The 15,583-nt window shown below is 51.2% G+C and overlaps 5 protein-coding genes across 5 annotated transcripts; 2 read left to right on the forward strand and 3 right to left on the reverse strand.

Moving 5' to 3' along the window:
* Positions 1 to 3,887: 3,887 nt before the first annotated feature.
* ALTATR162_LOCUS2850 (uncharacterized protein) lies at positions 3,888 to 4,954 on the forward strand (the record flags this gene model as incomplete). Its single annotated transcript, XM_043310456.1, has 2 exons — positions 3,888 to 3,919; positions 4,066 to 4,954. The coding sequence occupies 2 exons, from the start codon at positions 3,888 to 3,890 to the stop codon at positions 4,952 to 4,954; spliced, it is 921 nt and encodes a 306-aa protein (XP_043166391.1).
* Positions 4,955 to 6,000: 1,046 nt separating this feature from the next.
* Positions 6,001 to 6,912, reverse strand: ALTATR162_LOCUS2851 (uncharacterized protein; the record flags this gene model as incomplete). Its single annotated transcript, XM_043310457.1, has 3 exons — positions 6,001 to 6,348; positions 6,393 to 6,519; positions 6,569 to 6,912. The coding sequence occupies 3 exons, from the start codon at positions 6,910 to 6,912 to the stop codon at positions 6,001 to 6,003; spliced, it is 819 nt and encodes a 272-aa protein (XP_043166392.1).
* Positions 6,913 to 7,681: 769 nt separating this feature from the next.
* On the reverse strand, positions 7,682 to 8,767 carry ALTATR162_LOCUS2852 (uncharacterized protein; the record flags this gene model as incomplete). Its single annotated transcript, XM_043310458.1, has 2 exons — positions 7,682 to 8,536; positions 8,588 to 8,767. The coding sequence occupies 2 exons, from the start codon at positions 8,765 to 8,767 to the stop codon at positions 7,682 to 7,684; spliced, it is 1,035 nt and encodes a 344-aa protein (XP_043166393.1).
* Positions 8,768 to 9,213: 446 nt separating this feature from the next.
* ALTATR162_LOCUS2853 (uncharacterized protein) lies at positions 9,214 to 10,902 on the forward strand (the record flags this gene model as incomplete). The annotated part of the gene is made up of 1 exon (XM_043310459.1): positions 9,214 to 10,902. The coding sequence occupies one exon, from the start codon at positions 9,214 to 9,216 to the stop codon at positions 10,900 to 10,902; it is 1,689 nt and encodes a 562-aa protein (XP_043166394.1).
* Positions 10,903 to 12,403: 1,501 nt separating this feature from the next.
* Positions 12,404 to 14,695, reverse strand: ALTATR162_LOCUS2854 (uncharacterized protein; the record flags this gene model as incomplete). Its single annotated transcript, XM_043310460.1, has 2 exons — positions 12,404 to 14,002; positions 14,051 to 14,695. 2 exons carry the CDS (start codon positions 14,693 to 14,695, stop codon positions 12,404 to 12,406), a joined length of 2,244 nt encoding a protein of 747 aa, XP_043166395.1.
* Between the last annotated feature and the right edge of the window lie 888 nt (positions 14,696 to 15,583).

The raw sequence follows: 15,583 nt of genomic DNA on the forward strand, positions 1-15,583 counted from the left end.
TGACTGTTGTACCAATACTTTCGTTCGAGCTTCCGCAGTTGTACTGGACGATGTGCAGCGCTATGCAGCTCGACGGTTTCGGATCGAACCGCGGAAGCCTTCGCGCGTGCTGGTGGCTTAGTGGCTGGATAGATGTGTGTTTGATCTGCAACGTAGATCGCGTTCTGTTCGTGCGCCTTGGGGAAAAGGAATGTGGGTGAGGCTTGCCAATGACTTGAGGAGAGTGGGCTATAAGCGTCTAATGGCGTTTCTGTGAGGAGAGAGTCAGACTAGACGTTTCACACGGGCACAGATCCCGAGAGAACTATCATCACCCTCTTGATGCCATGCCATGCACGCACGATAAGACACGACTTCGGAGATTTTGCTCTGAACGGTTTCAGTGCGACGGTAATATACCTGCCGGACCGTCATCACCTAGCCTACAAATGTAGCTCTCGTCCGAATGGACAAAGTACACAGTATACGATACACAGCAGGTCGCTTGCAGGATCGCCCGTTGTCACGGTGTCATGTCCTACATGAGGGTTATGGATGCCTTTGTGGAACGAGCATCGTGGGCGAGAAGAAAGTCAATGAACGGAACTCCAAGTTGGCGGCACCGGGAAGCCGATCCGAATACTCAATTAGCCGTCTGCCGCTATGGAGGTAAGTGGAACTCGGGAGATCAGCGCGCAAGCAACTGCAACTACTCAATGTGAGTGGTAACATTGTCATCGTTGTCGTCATGTATGAGTAACACTTGAGCACACCCATACTCCGTATCACTACGTTTTCCCCTTCGGAACCGTGCAACACAGCTATTACCATAATGACCACGGCCATACGCTACGACATGCTTCGGAGAAGATACTCGTTTCCTGTGCTGGCAAGCCCATTTGTGACGCGTTGTACGCTTCGGTAGGGTGCTGGGTATGCTGATATCCGCCTTTGTCGGACCGGAAAGGCAACTTGCGACGGCTTACCTTCGCCTGCCACAATCTAGTAGCGGTCGTCGTGGGGACAGTGTGCCGCGTATGTAAGAGGGCGTACAAGCGCGCGGATGCCACTCGTAAACACGAGTGGAAGAAGCATCACATCTTGAACGCAAACTTGAGGTAGTAGGGGAACTGCATTTGGATAGGAAAAGGAAGTCTAGAGGCTCGGACAAAACGACAACTAAGGATTTCGTCTGTGGAAGTTTGATGTTGGAATATATGGTTGGGCCATGCACCTGGAAGTAAGTGTAGTGCAATAGGTATGATTGTTGGTCATACCGCTACTTGATAGGACTCTACACGCTGCTGATCTTAATCCAGCGTGTAATAAGGAAATAAAACATACGAATGGTAAAGATCAGCTTGGGAAACATTATGAATACACGTGAGCAGTTCGTACATGTCCGGGGTTAGAAAAACATTGACTTGTATCTAACAGCAATACATCGCAGCCTCAACACGTCAACACGAGCGCAATCAGTCAAGTTGCAAACGTCGCTTAGGCCGAAGACGTTTGTTGATAATCTTGACTTTCCTAGGATAGCCCGTACAGATAAGGTCAAAGTATAAGCATAATGATAGCTCAAGGCCAAGAAGCGGAGAGAGCATATAGGAAGCAGGGAACGCCAACACATGACCTCGCGCACTCTAAGTTTTCGGTTAAACCAGCCATCCTACGTAAATGTAAGGTCGCACTAACTGTAACACGGACGTCATCTCCTGCAGGCTACAACTACCCAGCAGTATCAAAGCAATTTCACGTATACCACGGAGTTACGTTGAGCGACTGACCTCCTGCAATATAACAACCACAGTCGGCAACTTGGAAATGGACATCACAGGATGTTTCATTCTACATGATTTCCTCTGGAGAGTGATTCTCGAACAACTTGGACAGATCCAGGTGACCAAGATTCCGCTGATAGATGGCTGGGTGACTTGCCTTCGATCATTGTTCAATATCGAATATGCCACGATATCACTGAGCGTGAGACACAGCTGATGGCACAGCGCACACAACTAAGCTCTAGCACGGTATGGTTTTGCTAAGCGTCTTCCTTCCTATTGGTCTATCGCTGGCAGGGTCTACAAGCGCACAGATGCGACGCGTAAGCACAGATGGAAGAAGCATCGTTTACTAGACGCAAAGCCCGTCGCGGTTGGTATGTCTGAATGTTTGTGATTAGGGGAACCAAGTCCCAAGATGTGCAAAGTTACTTGTCACATGTATTGTAGACGACTTTCAAGATATGGACTTTGAGATAGGGTGTCAATTAACAGATGATACTAATCGTACACCGCATGAACAGCGACGAACTCAGTTCACTTGTATAAAAAAAACCCATCGAAGTCCTCTTATCGCTCTGCTTGTGCGAGTATGAAAGGTGGCGTGAAAGGCAGGATCGGATTCCTCAGAGGCATAGGGTTGAAGTGTGAACCAGACGGTCGGTAGGCTTTTGTGAGCCCATCTGTCGGACTTTGATAGAGTGATGATACTACTCGTTTATGTGGACATGGATGCCGCGATTTCTAGATGACACAAACCATCGCGCAGTTTCGAGCAATAAGTCTCGCATCTTGCGGAGAGAGCTGACATGGCGAGGGTGATTGGTGGATGAGTTCCTTCTGGGCACCGCCAGGCCAAGTTTAATAACCATCCAAGAGGCTTCTGCATTGGGGAGGAGCATTAGTACACGGGATGACCAAACCTAATCGCGCGCTGGGCTTGTATGGCGAGCAATGTGTTGGCGTCTTTCTGGCGGCTATGAAGCGGAATGTAACGAGGTTGCGACGGGTGGCTTGAGAAAAAGCGTCCAAGCGATGCTGAGCAAGGCGGAAATCGCGAGGCTGGGGGGTTGAAGCGATGAGCTGGCAGTTGCGGTGTGGTCAAGAATTGAAACTAAGTGAGTAGTCTCGTGTGTTTTTGCGAGCACGATGTTGAAGTTGATGGGGGGTGCCTGTTACGGTGCAGGAAAAGCACCAGTACTGATGTATAGGCCTTCGCGGCGGTGAGGCTGGAGTATCGTGTGTCTTGCAAAAGCAATATCATGGTTGCCCTGCGTTGTAACATTGTTTCGCAGGTTAGGCGCATTGTATTGTCGTTTAGGTGCGAGTAGTCAGTTTGCATAAGATGACTTGCGTTGAACTGTGCAGAACCTTTCTATGGCGACGGACCCAAGAAGATATGGAATATAAGAATTAGCCTACCCAAAGACTCACAGAACTATGGTTCGCCAACATATTGCCCAACCGCGGGCCTGGCAAGCCTGGCAGCACCATCTCCACAAGCCAACGTCACACTTACCTAACCCACCTACACCCACCCCTACGCATCCCGTCCGAATCAAACACGCACCCCAACCCCCTTTCCCAACACAGCCTTTTCAAGCACTCGACGCATGCATCATTCCAAAAGCGAAATGACATGCAACGCCAATTCCGATTCAAAACCTGCATTAGCTGTGCTGGAAATTGCATTGGGCGTGTTCTCGATCTGCCCAAATGCTTGCCTAGCGGGTGAAACTAAGCGGGGGACGGGGCGGGAAAGAGGAACAGGGGTGCAGTTCAAGGAAAAGCGTGCCGCAGACGTGCATCATAGGTCTCTTTTCGAATGGTGAAGGGAAAAAGTACCTACGTCATATGTTGAGCCAAGGAGGTTGGGAGCATGGCACCACCGTGCAGGTTTGTGAATGGGGTCTTAAAAGTTGGCACTGCCACATGTTGGCTATTCACTTTGTCCTGCATCTGTCTTCTACTTGCATTTAATTCTGCATCTTCTCAACTATACTAATTTGCTGAGTTTCCTCGACGTCGCGACGTTGAAAGTTTATCGCATCACGCAATACCACCCGACGGGAACCGATAGTCGATCGTAACGGTCGCTGATCACCGAGAAGAACCACCGAAATCATGTCTGGCGCACAGGAAAAACCGCTCAATGAGTACGTGATGATCCCCCAATGCGCAGCGCATTAACGCGTTCGCGTTCGCGATGGAATGGATTGGATGACGTCGCGCATCGCATTGTCGCGTTGGTGACGAGATGGAATCTTATCACACTACGCACCGACTAACACCCCACCCACAGGCTCCTCTCCCGCTCAATGGTCGATATCTATGTCGGCCCCGAGAACACGCACTGGATCCTCCATGAGAAACTCCTCTGCCACCACTCGCCCTTCTTCCGCAAAATCTTCTACTCCAAATCCAACTCTTCATCGCGCACACAATCCTTCGGCCTCCCCGAAGAAGAAGATGCGCCCTTTAAGACTTTCGTCGGCTGGCTTTACTCCTCCTCCCTCCCCGTCCCGCGCGAGGAAGCCGACCTAGGCGTATGCTTCGACCTGTACCTAATGGCCGAGAAGTTTGAGATCCCAGGTCTCGTCGCCGATGTCCTTCAGGTTGTTAGGGAATGGTACAAGTACAGCGATAGCTACCCTGGTCTACGTCGCGTACAATACATCTACGCAAACACCGAGGAAGGCAGCCCAATGCGACACATGCTCGTGCACGCCGTCGCACGCATGATGGTAATCGAAAAGGGCATTCCCGCACACTGGGACAAGGCACTCCGTAAGAACGGACAACTCGCCGTCGACATCATCAAAGCGATCCAGGACTGGCGTCTTGAAGAAGAAGTCGTACCTGATGCGCGCGAGGAACCCGCTGAGGCCGAGGACCTCATCGACGTGGAGCAGGAGACGGCGAAACTGGATGAGGAGGCGGAGCAAGAAATTGACGATGATATCCGTGCGGAGAGAACCGAGGAGGCTGATGACTCTGAGGATACGGTTGTCGAGAGCCCGACTAATGAGTCGAAACGCCCCAAGCCGACGACACAGAAGAGCGGCAAGGGCGGCGCTGGCGAGGATATCAAGAGCAAGGACAACGGCCTTGTCAAGGACTTTAGCAAGTTCAGTTTGCAAGAAATGCCGAATGAGATGACCAATGGCGACTACGGCACTCTTCGCGCGTAAGCTGGGTTTGCGCTACTACCATTTTCACCTTTTGGATTCAATTTGCATAATTCATCGCGCGTGTAGGGAGGGGGGAATATATCCGGCGTTTGGTCTTGGGATTTGGACATTTCATCTCTTGTTGGGTTTTCTATTCAAAAAGAGAAGATAATGTCTTACTACCTTTACGTTTTAGTCTTTGTAGTATGTTTGCAATTGTAACATCATCAATACTTTTAAGCATGCCCGCTTGTGTCCAGTGCTGGCTGACCCGGTGACTGGTACTAAAATGATGTTACATTATTTTCATTTCTCCACTCGGTCTTAGAAACGAGGCAAGAAGATGATATTAAACGAGAGCTACGGTTGTACTTGTACACAGATCACAGAAAGAAAAGGGAGTGTCTGTGTATTACCCCATGATAGTCTCCCCAGCCGGCCGCCTAACAAACAACATTCTCGGCGCAGCCCCATTCGAACAAGTAGTCACGGCATTCACGCAGATACCCCCTCCACCCCTGCAGCAAGTGTTCACAACACACAACTGGTTAACCGCACAGTCCTCGTTCACCTTACAACTGGGACTGCTGCAGGAAGTACTTCCAGGGACACAGAGGCCACCACCACCACTGACAGCACCACAGATGCAGCCTGAACCACAGTAGACGTAATTGGAGCAAGATGAGGGGGCACAGCTAGGGTTTGTACACAGACCGCGACTGCAGGCACCGCTAGCGCAGACATTACCGCATGCACCACAGTTGTTGGGATCATTTTGGAAATCAGGAGACGACGTGGCCGTGGCCGTGGCAGTGACAGTTGTAGTAGGCGTCGCGGTTTCGGTCGCAGCGATTTCTTGAGTCGACGTAGTGGTTATTGTCAAGACGGTTTCAGTAAAGGCAGTGGATGTTGAGATGCTGACTTCCGTGGCGGTACTGCTGATCACTACGGTGGTTGTAGGTGTTGCGAGGGATAGGCATTCACAGCCTTTGGAAATCTGTGCGCATTCGTATTGCTGAAGTCCTGATGGGGCGGACGCGCAGAGTGTTGGGGCGGGGAGAGTGGGTTCAAGTGTGGATGATGGCTCGATGGTGGATGAAGGTGTTGCGGAAGATGAGTCCATAGTGGTTGAAAGTATCGTCGAAGATGATTCTGCGGTGGTCGAATGGGTCGTTGAAGAGATATCTATGGGGCTTGAAGTCATAGTAGAGGATAGCTCCGCGGCGCTTGAAGTTGCTGTGGAAGATGACTCCATATTGCTCGACGGTGTTGGATATGCTGGCTGTACTACACTCGAATACGCGAGAGAGGATACCTGAGACGTGGTCGCATATCCTGAGAAAGAAGCTGGACCTGTGCTCAACGGTTCGTTCGATAGGGACGTCGCCATACTGGAGGATTTCGCGAGTGATACACTTGTAGTGCTTGAGCATTTGGTAGATGTGGACAAAGGAGTCACAGTGCTCGAAGACTTCTTACTCGCAGTGCATGATGTGCTACTGGAACTAAGTGTCTGCGCGTAGTCTCGTTTGATGGGTGCTTCGACTGTTATCGTTTTTCTCGGGCATAGATCGACTTGGGTAGTTCTGGGGATATCAGCACATTTAGTCTCAGCATGAATGCGAAGTGACCTACATGGTATTAGTCACGGTGACCGCATCAGCGGTCAAAGTCATTGTTCCAGTAACTGTAGTCTCGTCCGTGTTCGTGAATACAGCTGTAGATGTGACGGTCTCAAGGGTCTCCGCCATGGATGTCAGAGTCGATGTGCTCATGGCGATCGAAGTGACGGTAACGGTGGGGATGCTGAGTAGCGACGAGCAAAACTCGTTGGCGGATGGCACAATGCGTAAACCATCGACGACTGGCGAAATGAGCCCGCACTCTGAATCTTTGAGCTCAGTAAGACTGGGAACCTCTTCCTGGGCAGAGCTGGCAACTGCCAGAGAGAGCAGGAGTGAAGAGATGGATGCGCGCATTTTGATCAAGGTTTCCGATTCTGGGCCGACTGTGGACTGTTGTTTCTGCCACCGATTGTACAGTAAATTTGATTGAATTGTTAGCTAAAAGGGAACACCAGTATATATATACATTCTCGAAAACATCCACTTGCAAAGCCATTTTGGTGGCGCTGAACATGGCTGAAGCTATACAGGGTCAGACGAATTTACTCGGAGGTTCCGAAGGCAATTCTACCCTCGTCTCTACCAGCAGCGGACCCTTAGTGATCACTGAAGCGAGATGACCCTTAACTTAAATCCCCAAAGGTGTAAGCGTTTCGCTGAAGTGCCGGGTCGTGGGTAGACACTTGACTCAAACGAGTATCTTTGCAATGGCAAGGCTGCAATGCTGAATGTTCTAACCCAAGATGACTTAGCAGATCTGTATAGGATAGATGGGCGCTTTGTAGCGTATCGAATGGACAATGCTTCATGCGGAAGTAGTTTGGTGAGAAGCGTGATGTGTTCCGGGCTAGTGCTGATCTGGGGAAAGCTTCATCTAGACCGTCCCAGACCTCCATCCCCTGTCTGTGCTTGACTACGGACCAAGCGATAGTCGACGCCGCATCTTACGATAATCGAATCGTATACATTAACTGCTCGGTGCATAGTCAATGAGCTTCATCCAGGAGATAGCATAGAAACGGACATGAAGATGATGACAATTGAGTTTGTCGAAAAAATTGAAGGGGGTATCTTTAGTTGTGAACGACTATTGCTACCAACGTCGGCAGTTTTCCTACGCGAACTATTGAGCAGTACGGCGCTCATCGGGCATGTTCTTCCTTTCTTTCGCCGTGACCTTCTTGCGACGGCGTTCGATGACCTTGTCGCGCTGCTTCGATTTCATATTCTCGAAGCGGTTGACCAATGCGATCTTCTTCTGCTCGGACTTCTTCAGGAAGAATGGCTGCTTGCCCTCCTTGATAAGCTCCTTCTCCTTCTTCTTGTGCTCGCGGGCCACTTCTTGTAGCTTCTCCTTGTTCTCCCGCGCCTTTTGCTGCGACTCCATCGAGAGTAGCTTCTTCTTCAACCGCTCCTTCTCGTCCTCGTTCTTCGTCTTCTTAATGGTCTGACGGAGTTCGGAGATTTCAGATGTTCGGTAGTCGTTGAGGAAGGAGTACCGCTTTCCAACCACGAACTCATCGGGCTGGGGTCCTGAGGCATTGTCGAAACGTGGGTCTCTAAAGACTGGCTTCTTCACTTCGACCACGTTCCGCTTACGTGAGACCATACGCTTGCTCGATTGAACGGCAGGAGCGTGTTTGCTTGAGCGCGCGTGTGGAGCTGCATCGGAGTCGGAGTCTTCATCGTCGCCGGCTTTCTGAGGCTTTTGTTTGTCTTCGCCTTTACTCTTGCTCTTGGCCGTCTTCGCCTTTTTGCTGGGTTGTACACCGTTTGCAAGCTTTTCAGCCTTGATCTGCCGCAACCTCTCCCTCAGCGCTTCCAGTTTATCTTCCTGTGATTTCGATGTATCATCGCCTCGTTTGCGCTTACGGTCCGCTGGCTGTTGTTTCGAGAGGGCATCTTGTGCTTTGGCTAGTGCTCCAAACGAGACTTTGCTCATTTGCGCTTTTACTTGGTCATCGTCGGATGCATCTGACTTGGGAATGTTAGTGGTACTCGCAGACCCAGGAGGTATATAGATGCTCACCATGTCCTCATCTTCAGAGTCGCCTTCTTGCTCGTCCCCTGAGCTAATCACGTTACCACCCTCATCTGCTTCGATGACAGACGCAGAAGATGATCTGTCCGTGACCTCATAGTAACTTTCGCCATCTGAACTGTCTTCGGCTGCGCGTAAAGTGCGGTCGAGCTTCTTTGAAAGCACCATTGCAGGCAATCTGATAGAGAGACGTCGGAAGCAAAGCGTTTGTTGGGCCTATTGGGTGTCGCAGTATGCGGTTCCTGTCGCGTTCTTCGTTCGCCGCGGTCTACCAACATTTTTGTGGACCCCACCTCCCGGGGGTTTGATTCGCCGACAAGCCCGACAACAGGCAACTGCGCCCAAATCTCGAGTGCGCCTCACACCGTTTGGCTTCATGCTTCGTGCTCTGCGTCTTCACCTCACCAGACTCTTCACCACTCACACCTCCCTTATCGTCGAGCGTTTGTCGCTATCGCACGTGCTCCATGGCCGCAGTCGCATCAGCTCGGTACAGCATCCCCCACTGCGCTCCAGTCGCAACTTCTTCCACTAACACCGACAACTTCAAGACCAAGACAGGTCGAGACAGCACTACTTCCGAGCGGCTGCTCACTGCCTCCGCAAGCGCCAGTATGAACGAATCCTGGAATCCCAATGCCATGCCCTTCCGTCCAGGTGGCTATGACCGCCGTGAGCAGAATTTCGGCGCCTTCGAGAATCAACTTCCACCTCCCCCTCCTCCTTTTCAGGCATCACCGGGGCCGCCAGGACCATACGGCCCACCGAATGGCTTCTTCAACCAGAACTTTGCGCCGCCTCCACCGCCGCACCAGCAGCCTCCGCACATGTTCAATAGCCAACAGGCGCAAAATGAATTCGCAGGCTACCAACAAGCGCTGGCATACCACCACTGGATGCTGCAGAATGGTCACCCGAATCACCCACCGCCTCCTCCCCCGTTTCCTCTAGGCCCAGAGGCCTTCGCGGGGCGTCCTCATCCCCACATGCCGCCTCACGGCCAGCCGCCGTTTGGTGGGCCGCCATTTGGCCAGCAGCCATACGGACACCAGTCGCATCACGGCGGGCCGCCGCCCATGCCTCACCAGCAACGCCAGATGTTCCCGAATCGGCCGCCCTACCCTATGATGCAACAGCAGGCAAACTTCTCGCATGGAGCAAGGAATGAGGACATACAGTACGCTTTCGATGCCTTATTGAAGGGTCTAAAGTCTAAGAGCCGCGCCGCTAATACTCACAACAGGGCACCAACTCCTCCGGGCAAGAAATCAAAGTCTGGGCTTACTGCCAACGGGCATGCTAAGCAGAAAGAGTATGGTACCCTCCACCGCATTGCTTCTTTTGAAGCCTCGTGCTCTCGGATTAACAAGCTTCACAGTACGCCCAAGGCACCGAAGGCCGCCGCCGAAAAAAAGGGACGCTACGGTGACGAGAAAATCATGCTCCCTGCGCCGCAGCCTACACAAGAGTATTTGGATCAGGCCGCTGGTGAACCTACTACTACCGAAACACCAGGTCAGATGTTGGTTATCCTGGATCTCAACGGTACCGTTCTCTTCCGCCCAAACCGAAACGCCAAGACAATGATACAACGCCCTTTCCTGGGGCCGTTCCTGCGCTACCTCTTCGAGAACTTCAAGGTCATGGTGTGGTCAAGCGCGAGGCCTGATACTGTGAAATCCCTTGTCAGCCAGGCTTTGGACAATGACCTCAGGTCGAAGCTGGTAGCTCAGTGGGCTCGCGACAGCTTCGGACTCTCGCCAACGAATTATCAACAGAACGTTCAAGTATACAAGAACCTGAAGCTAGTATGGAGCCGAAGCCAGATTCAGTCATTTCACCCAGATTACGAGGCTGGCAGCTGCTTCGGCCAGCATAACACGGTGTTGATCGACGACTCTTCGATCAAGGCGAGCGCTCAACCGCACAATCTCTTGGAGATCCCAGAGTTCTCAGCTACGCCCGAGCAAATGCAAGGTGACGTGCTACGAGAAATTGCAGGCTACCTGGAGGCATTGAGAACGCAAGCCGACGTATCGAGGTTTATCCAGAAGCAACCGTTCACCCCTGGCGGACAGTGGACGTTCGATTGGCCTGATGATGCCGCTGGGGGTGGCGAGTTGACTAGCAAGGTTTCTGCTGGTGTTGCTCCTACTACGAGTAAGAAGAAGAACAAGAAGCAGAAGGCCAAAGAGGCTGCCGCTGCAGCAAGTAGAACCAACACTCCTTTGAATCAGGCAGTTGATACCCTGGTATCGGCGTCACTAGCTGCACCCGCGCAGCAGCAACAGCCGCAGCAATAACAGCAGCAGTAAGCGCAGCAGCAAACGTAAAGGCAGTTCCCACTCGACAGACGGTGAAGGAATGATCTAATTATGGGCTACTCCTTTGGAGAAGTGGCTTGCCGACCGAGCGAGAAGTATTGAATAGATAGCTTGAATTTAGCGGATATTGTCTCCATATCCCAATAGCATGGGATACAACGGACGAGCATAATGTACAGATACGTGCTGAAAAGTTTGATACCACTACTTATGGAGGTCTTCTAATCATCCCGACCTATGTTCTTCGCCATAATCTAGTGCTTCTCGCTATTATGTACAAGTCCCTTACATGTGGCGAATGACTGGAGTGGATACATACGCAGGGCGCAAATTCCTTGATTCTTTTCCCTCTCATCAACGGGATCGTTTCAGCACGTTTTCCCACTACACTGTACGCTACCCCGTAACATATCAAAAATGTGTCATCTGTCCCCTCTTAATCGGCCATTCCTTAGGAACTGTTCTACAGCATCTACTAGATCCCCCTTTAGAGTCACTCTTTTGACCAGGTGTAATCTCCGCCTAAAAAACACTATCGCGTGATCCCTAAAAATCTCCTTCTCCATTTCACTACATTCAACAAAGTAGGAGATAAGTTCTACGGGCGGTGTGGGAAAAGTTCGGGCTGTATTGGTCGAAGGTACGGTCTGCTCGATTCTACAAGACCTTGATTTCTGCCAACATGGCGACGTCAGTCTCTGACATGCCTGGATGCTGTCGCACGACACAGATTTATGTCTACTCGAATTCTCAAGGGGCAGGACAGCAAAACATAGAAGAAACATCGCTCGTATGTTACGACAGCACAGCTTAGCACAACAATCACACCTTGAAAAGTCAAAGTAGTCACTAGACGTACTTGTTAGGAACATATAAAATCGCAATTGTAACATTGCGTTTGTCTTCATGACAATTTCAAGGTTACTGCCTGTGCGCGCTTGGTCCTTGCCTTCTTTGCATCTTGGGTGCCACATGCCGGCAAAAAGACAACGTTCCCCTTCCACGACCCATCCCGCGCCCATCTTATTGATTTATACACATATGTATCCGGCAAAAACAAAAAGAAATACATGTGATGGTCACTACGAGGGTCGAACTCGCGACCTTGGCGTTATTAGCACCACGCTCTAACCAACTGAGCTAAGCGACCTGTTCCTGTTATTCGATAGAGAATTCACCAAATATTTGCAATATAATCCAATGGATACATACCGTAGCGGAGGCTAATTGTACAAGCTGAGTCGTGGTGTTGTCATCAAGAATTTTACAGAGATGTGTAAAGATTCTCAATTCGTGATGTGGGGTAGAGTCAGTGGTGCGGGGCACGGAAACAGAAGGAGCTTTGGATTGCATGAAGAGTTGTATTCGTCAAAGTCATTCTGAACATGTTCTTCTCTAAGACATAATCGTCTCTAACCATCCGTTCATTGAGTAAACTGTACAATCATCCCATCATGATATCGCGCCCTCCTCACCACTTTTACACCTTCGGCACAGCATCTCCCACACTCCCCATATCCATACTCAACGCATCTCTACACGCACCACCTTCACACACCATAACCCCCTCCCTGGCCGCATCCATACTCCTAACCAGCTCATTCCTCTTACTCAACCATTCCCCCATACCTTTCCCCACTCTACTAACAGTACCGAGACTAGCAGGCCGCTCCCGGTACCTCTGCAGCCACTCCTCCACTTTCTGACCTTCACCCGTGATGACACTATGTCTGATACCGAGCTTACCAACAACAACCGCATCCATCATACTAGGGAAGAGGAAAGGATGTTGCATAATCTCAGCTTCAAAAGCAGACGCCGTGTCGCGTGCTTTCCTGGTATAACTCTCGTCTTCTAGTAGCGCACCCAAGCGGTCTAGGTTCTGTGCTGAAACGCCGTTTGTGCCTGGTTCGGCATTGTCCATACCATCTTTCAACCGCATGATGAGATCCTTTTGGTCTTCGGGCGTGGAGAAGAAGCCGAGGTTTTCTTTGTCCCAGAACATGCGCAGTTGAGTTTGTTGGAGGTCGTCGGCCCAGTGGAGGTAGGCGTCGTTGAAGGTGGCTTCGTAGAGGGAGATGAGACCCGAGATTAGGTAGGCGTAGTCGTCTGCAAAACCAGGGGCGTCGCCACGGCCTTCTCGGTAGACGCGGATCAGAGTCTTGGTGTCGGAGTTGTAAAGCTCCTTTTGGAGGAAGGCGGCTGCTTTCTCGGCTGCGGCTAGGTATGCTTTTGAGCGTGTGGGATCTTGTGATGAGAGCGCGGCAGAGGTTCGTGCTAGGGCGCCGATGGCGAGTCCATTCCAGGATACTACAATCTTGTCGTCGAGACCGGGTCGTGGACGCTCTTTGTTGCGGTGCTCGAGTAGCTTTTGCCGACCCTCAGTCAGTATCTTACTGACCTCGTCTTCTGACAGACCAAACTGTTTTGCCAGGTCTTCTGGTGTTGCGGTGATGGCTAGTACGTTCTGGTTGATCAGTTCATCATGCGCATCATGTTCGGGTGCGACGTTGCCCTCGTCCTTGACATTGTAATATCGTGCGAGGATCTCGGCGTCTCGATCGCCTAGTATGTCCTGGAACTCCTTCAACGTCCACACGTAGAAAGCGCCTTCTCGCTTCTCCTTATCATTCGGTCTGTATAATGAATCCGCGTCCTCCGACGAGAAGAAGCCTCCACCTTCGGCGTGCATCGGCGGGCTGGTCAGATATGTCGCGATGTCGTGGACTGCTGAGAGGTGTTCCGGGCTTTTCGTCATGAGATACGCATCCAGGTACACAGGAAGCAGCTGTGTCTGATCGTAGAGCATCTTCTCGAAATGCGGTAGGCTCCAGTCTTTGGTGACGGAGTATCGTGCAAAGCCATTTCCAATCTGATCATGTATACCACCCTTGTTCATCGCATCCAGTGTAGCCAATACCATGTCCTTCGCGTGTGTACAATCTTTTGCTCCGATTACTTCTCTGACGGCGTTCGGGAATTCGGAAAGCTTGAGGAGGAATTGGAGGTTCGAGGGCGTAGGAAACTTGGGCGCACTGCCGAAGCCTGCGTGCTTCTTGTCGTAGCGCTTTTTGAAGTGCTGGAGCTACTCAGTGACGGGCTCTATACCAAAACATGACTGACTCACCTCATATGCTTCATCCAGGAGGTCTAGATCCAAGCCTTCATGAGCTGCGCCATCTTTTCTGCTGATGTTGCCGTCCTCAGCAAAGTCTCGCAATTGTGCTGTAATCTCCTTTGCTGAGTCTAGACACCTCTGACGCTGATCCCTCCACACATCGCGAATCTTCTTGAGTATGCCAACAAAGCCAATGTGCTCGCCCATTGCCATCGTGGACCCTGGACCAGGCCAGTACGTCCCGCCGAATATCGGTTCCAGGTCTGGTGTGATGAAAGCATTCAGGGGCCATCCTCCTGAGCCTGTTGTTGCCTGAACGTAGTTCATGTATATGCGGTCGACATCTGGGCGCTCTTCGCGATCAATCTTTATTGGTATGAAGTTCTCGTTCAGCAGCTTCGCGACCTCATCGTTCTCGAACGACTCGCGCTCCATGACATGACACCAATGGCATGCTGCATAACCTATGCTGATGAATATCAGCCTGTTCGACTTCTTCGCCAGCTCAATTGCTTCTGGTCCCCACATCTGCCATGCGACCGGGTTGTTCATATGGCCTCGGACATAAGGGCTTCGGCTTTCGTTCAGGCGATTCTTGAGCTTCAAGTCATCGCCTGAGGTGGCGGATGCACCGGAAGAGTTATGCGCGTCCATTTTCAGGATAGAAGTACGGAAGTTGCGCTGTTGCGCTCGAGATGTAGATGGTGGGGTCACAATAGCTGGAGCTGGTATACGGCGGAATGGCGTGGTCGCAATGGGTCTGTGTGCAGTTCGACAGGAACCTCGAAGATTGAATCTTACGGGAGGCATACAGCAAAAAAAGTAGAGTTATGGTGAAATATGGTGGCGCGCGTCTCCGAGGCCACTGGACGTTATCAGTCCATAGCTCCGGCAGCCCTGCCGAATCGCAACCCCGCCAACGACGTAATCTCCAGAACCCTAAGTGGCTGGGGAACTGCGCGGGGGTTTGATTCTCTAGAATCTGCATCCTTCTGACCTGCATTAATTTCGCAGAGTATGCATCACACCAACGTAGGGTGCAGTGCCATGACGTGAATGGTACGCCATTTTTCAAAGATTTTATTGGCAGCTTTTCCACGGTAGCGAAGTGCTTTGCAGAAGGCTGCTTGGTGGCGATCAACACGACACCATGATCCGTCATAAACGACCCGATGACATGCAGAAGGCCACATTTGCTTGTGTCGTAGCATCCTCAGTACAATCATGAGGAATTTTTGACGTGAGAACAATATGCGCTTACGCATTTCCTTTCCATTTTGAGACACGGCGTACCACACGATCGTGACATCGCGTTCTGGTGTCGTGTGCAAAGCGTAGCGAACATGAAACAGCAATTGCGAGAAGGAAAGAACTCTCGATGGAGACGATGAACTCGGACCACTCGAGAGATCCCATTGTGGAAAGACGAGCGTGGTGAGTGACGGGTGTTCCATTCTGCGTCTTTCTGGTTCCATGTAGCCGGCGCACCAAATCCTGGAAGGGAGAAAGGAGTTGTAAGAGACAGCTCAAAGCGGCAAAAGG

Source organism: Alternaria atra (genome assembly GCF_907166805.1).
Source record: "Alternaria atra isolate CS162 genome assembly, contig: 22, whole genome shotgun sequence".
Classification (NCBI taxonomy): domain Eukaryota; kingdom Fungi; phylum Ascomycota; class Dothideomycetes; order Pleosporales; family Pleosporaceae; genus Alternaria; species Alternaria atra.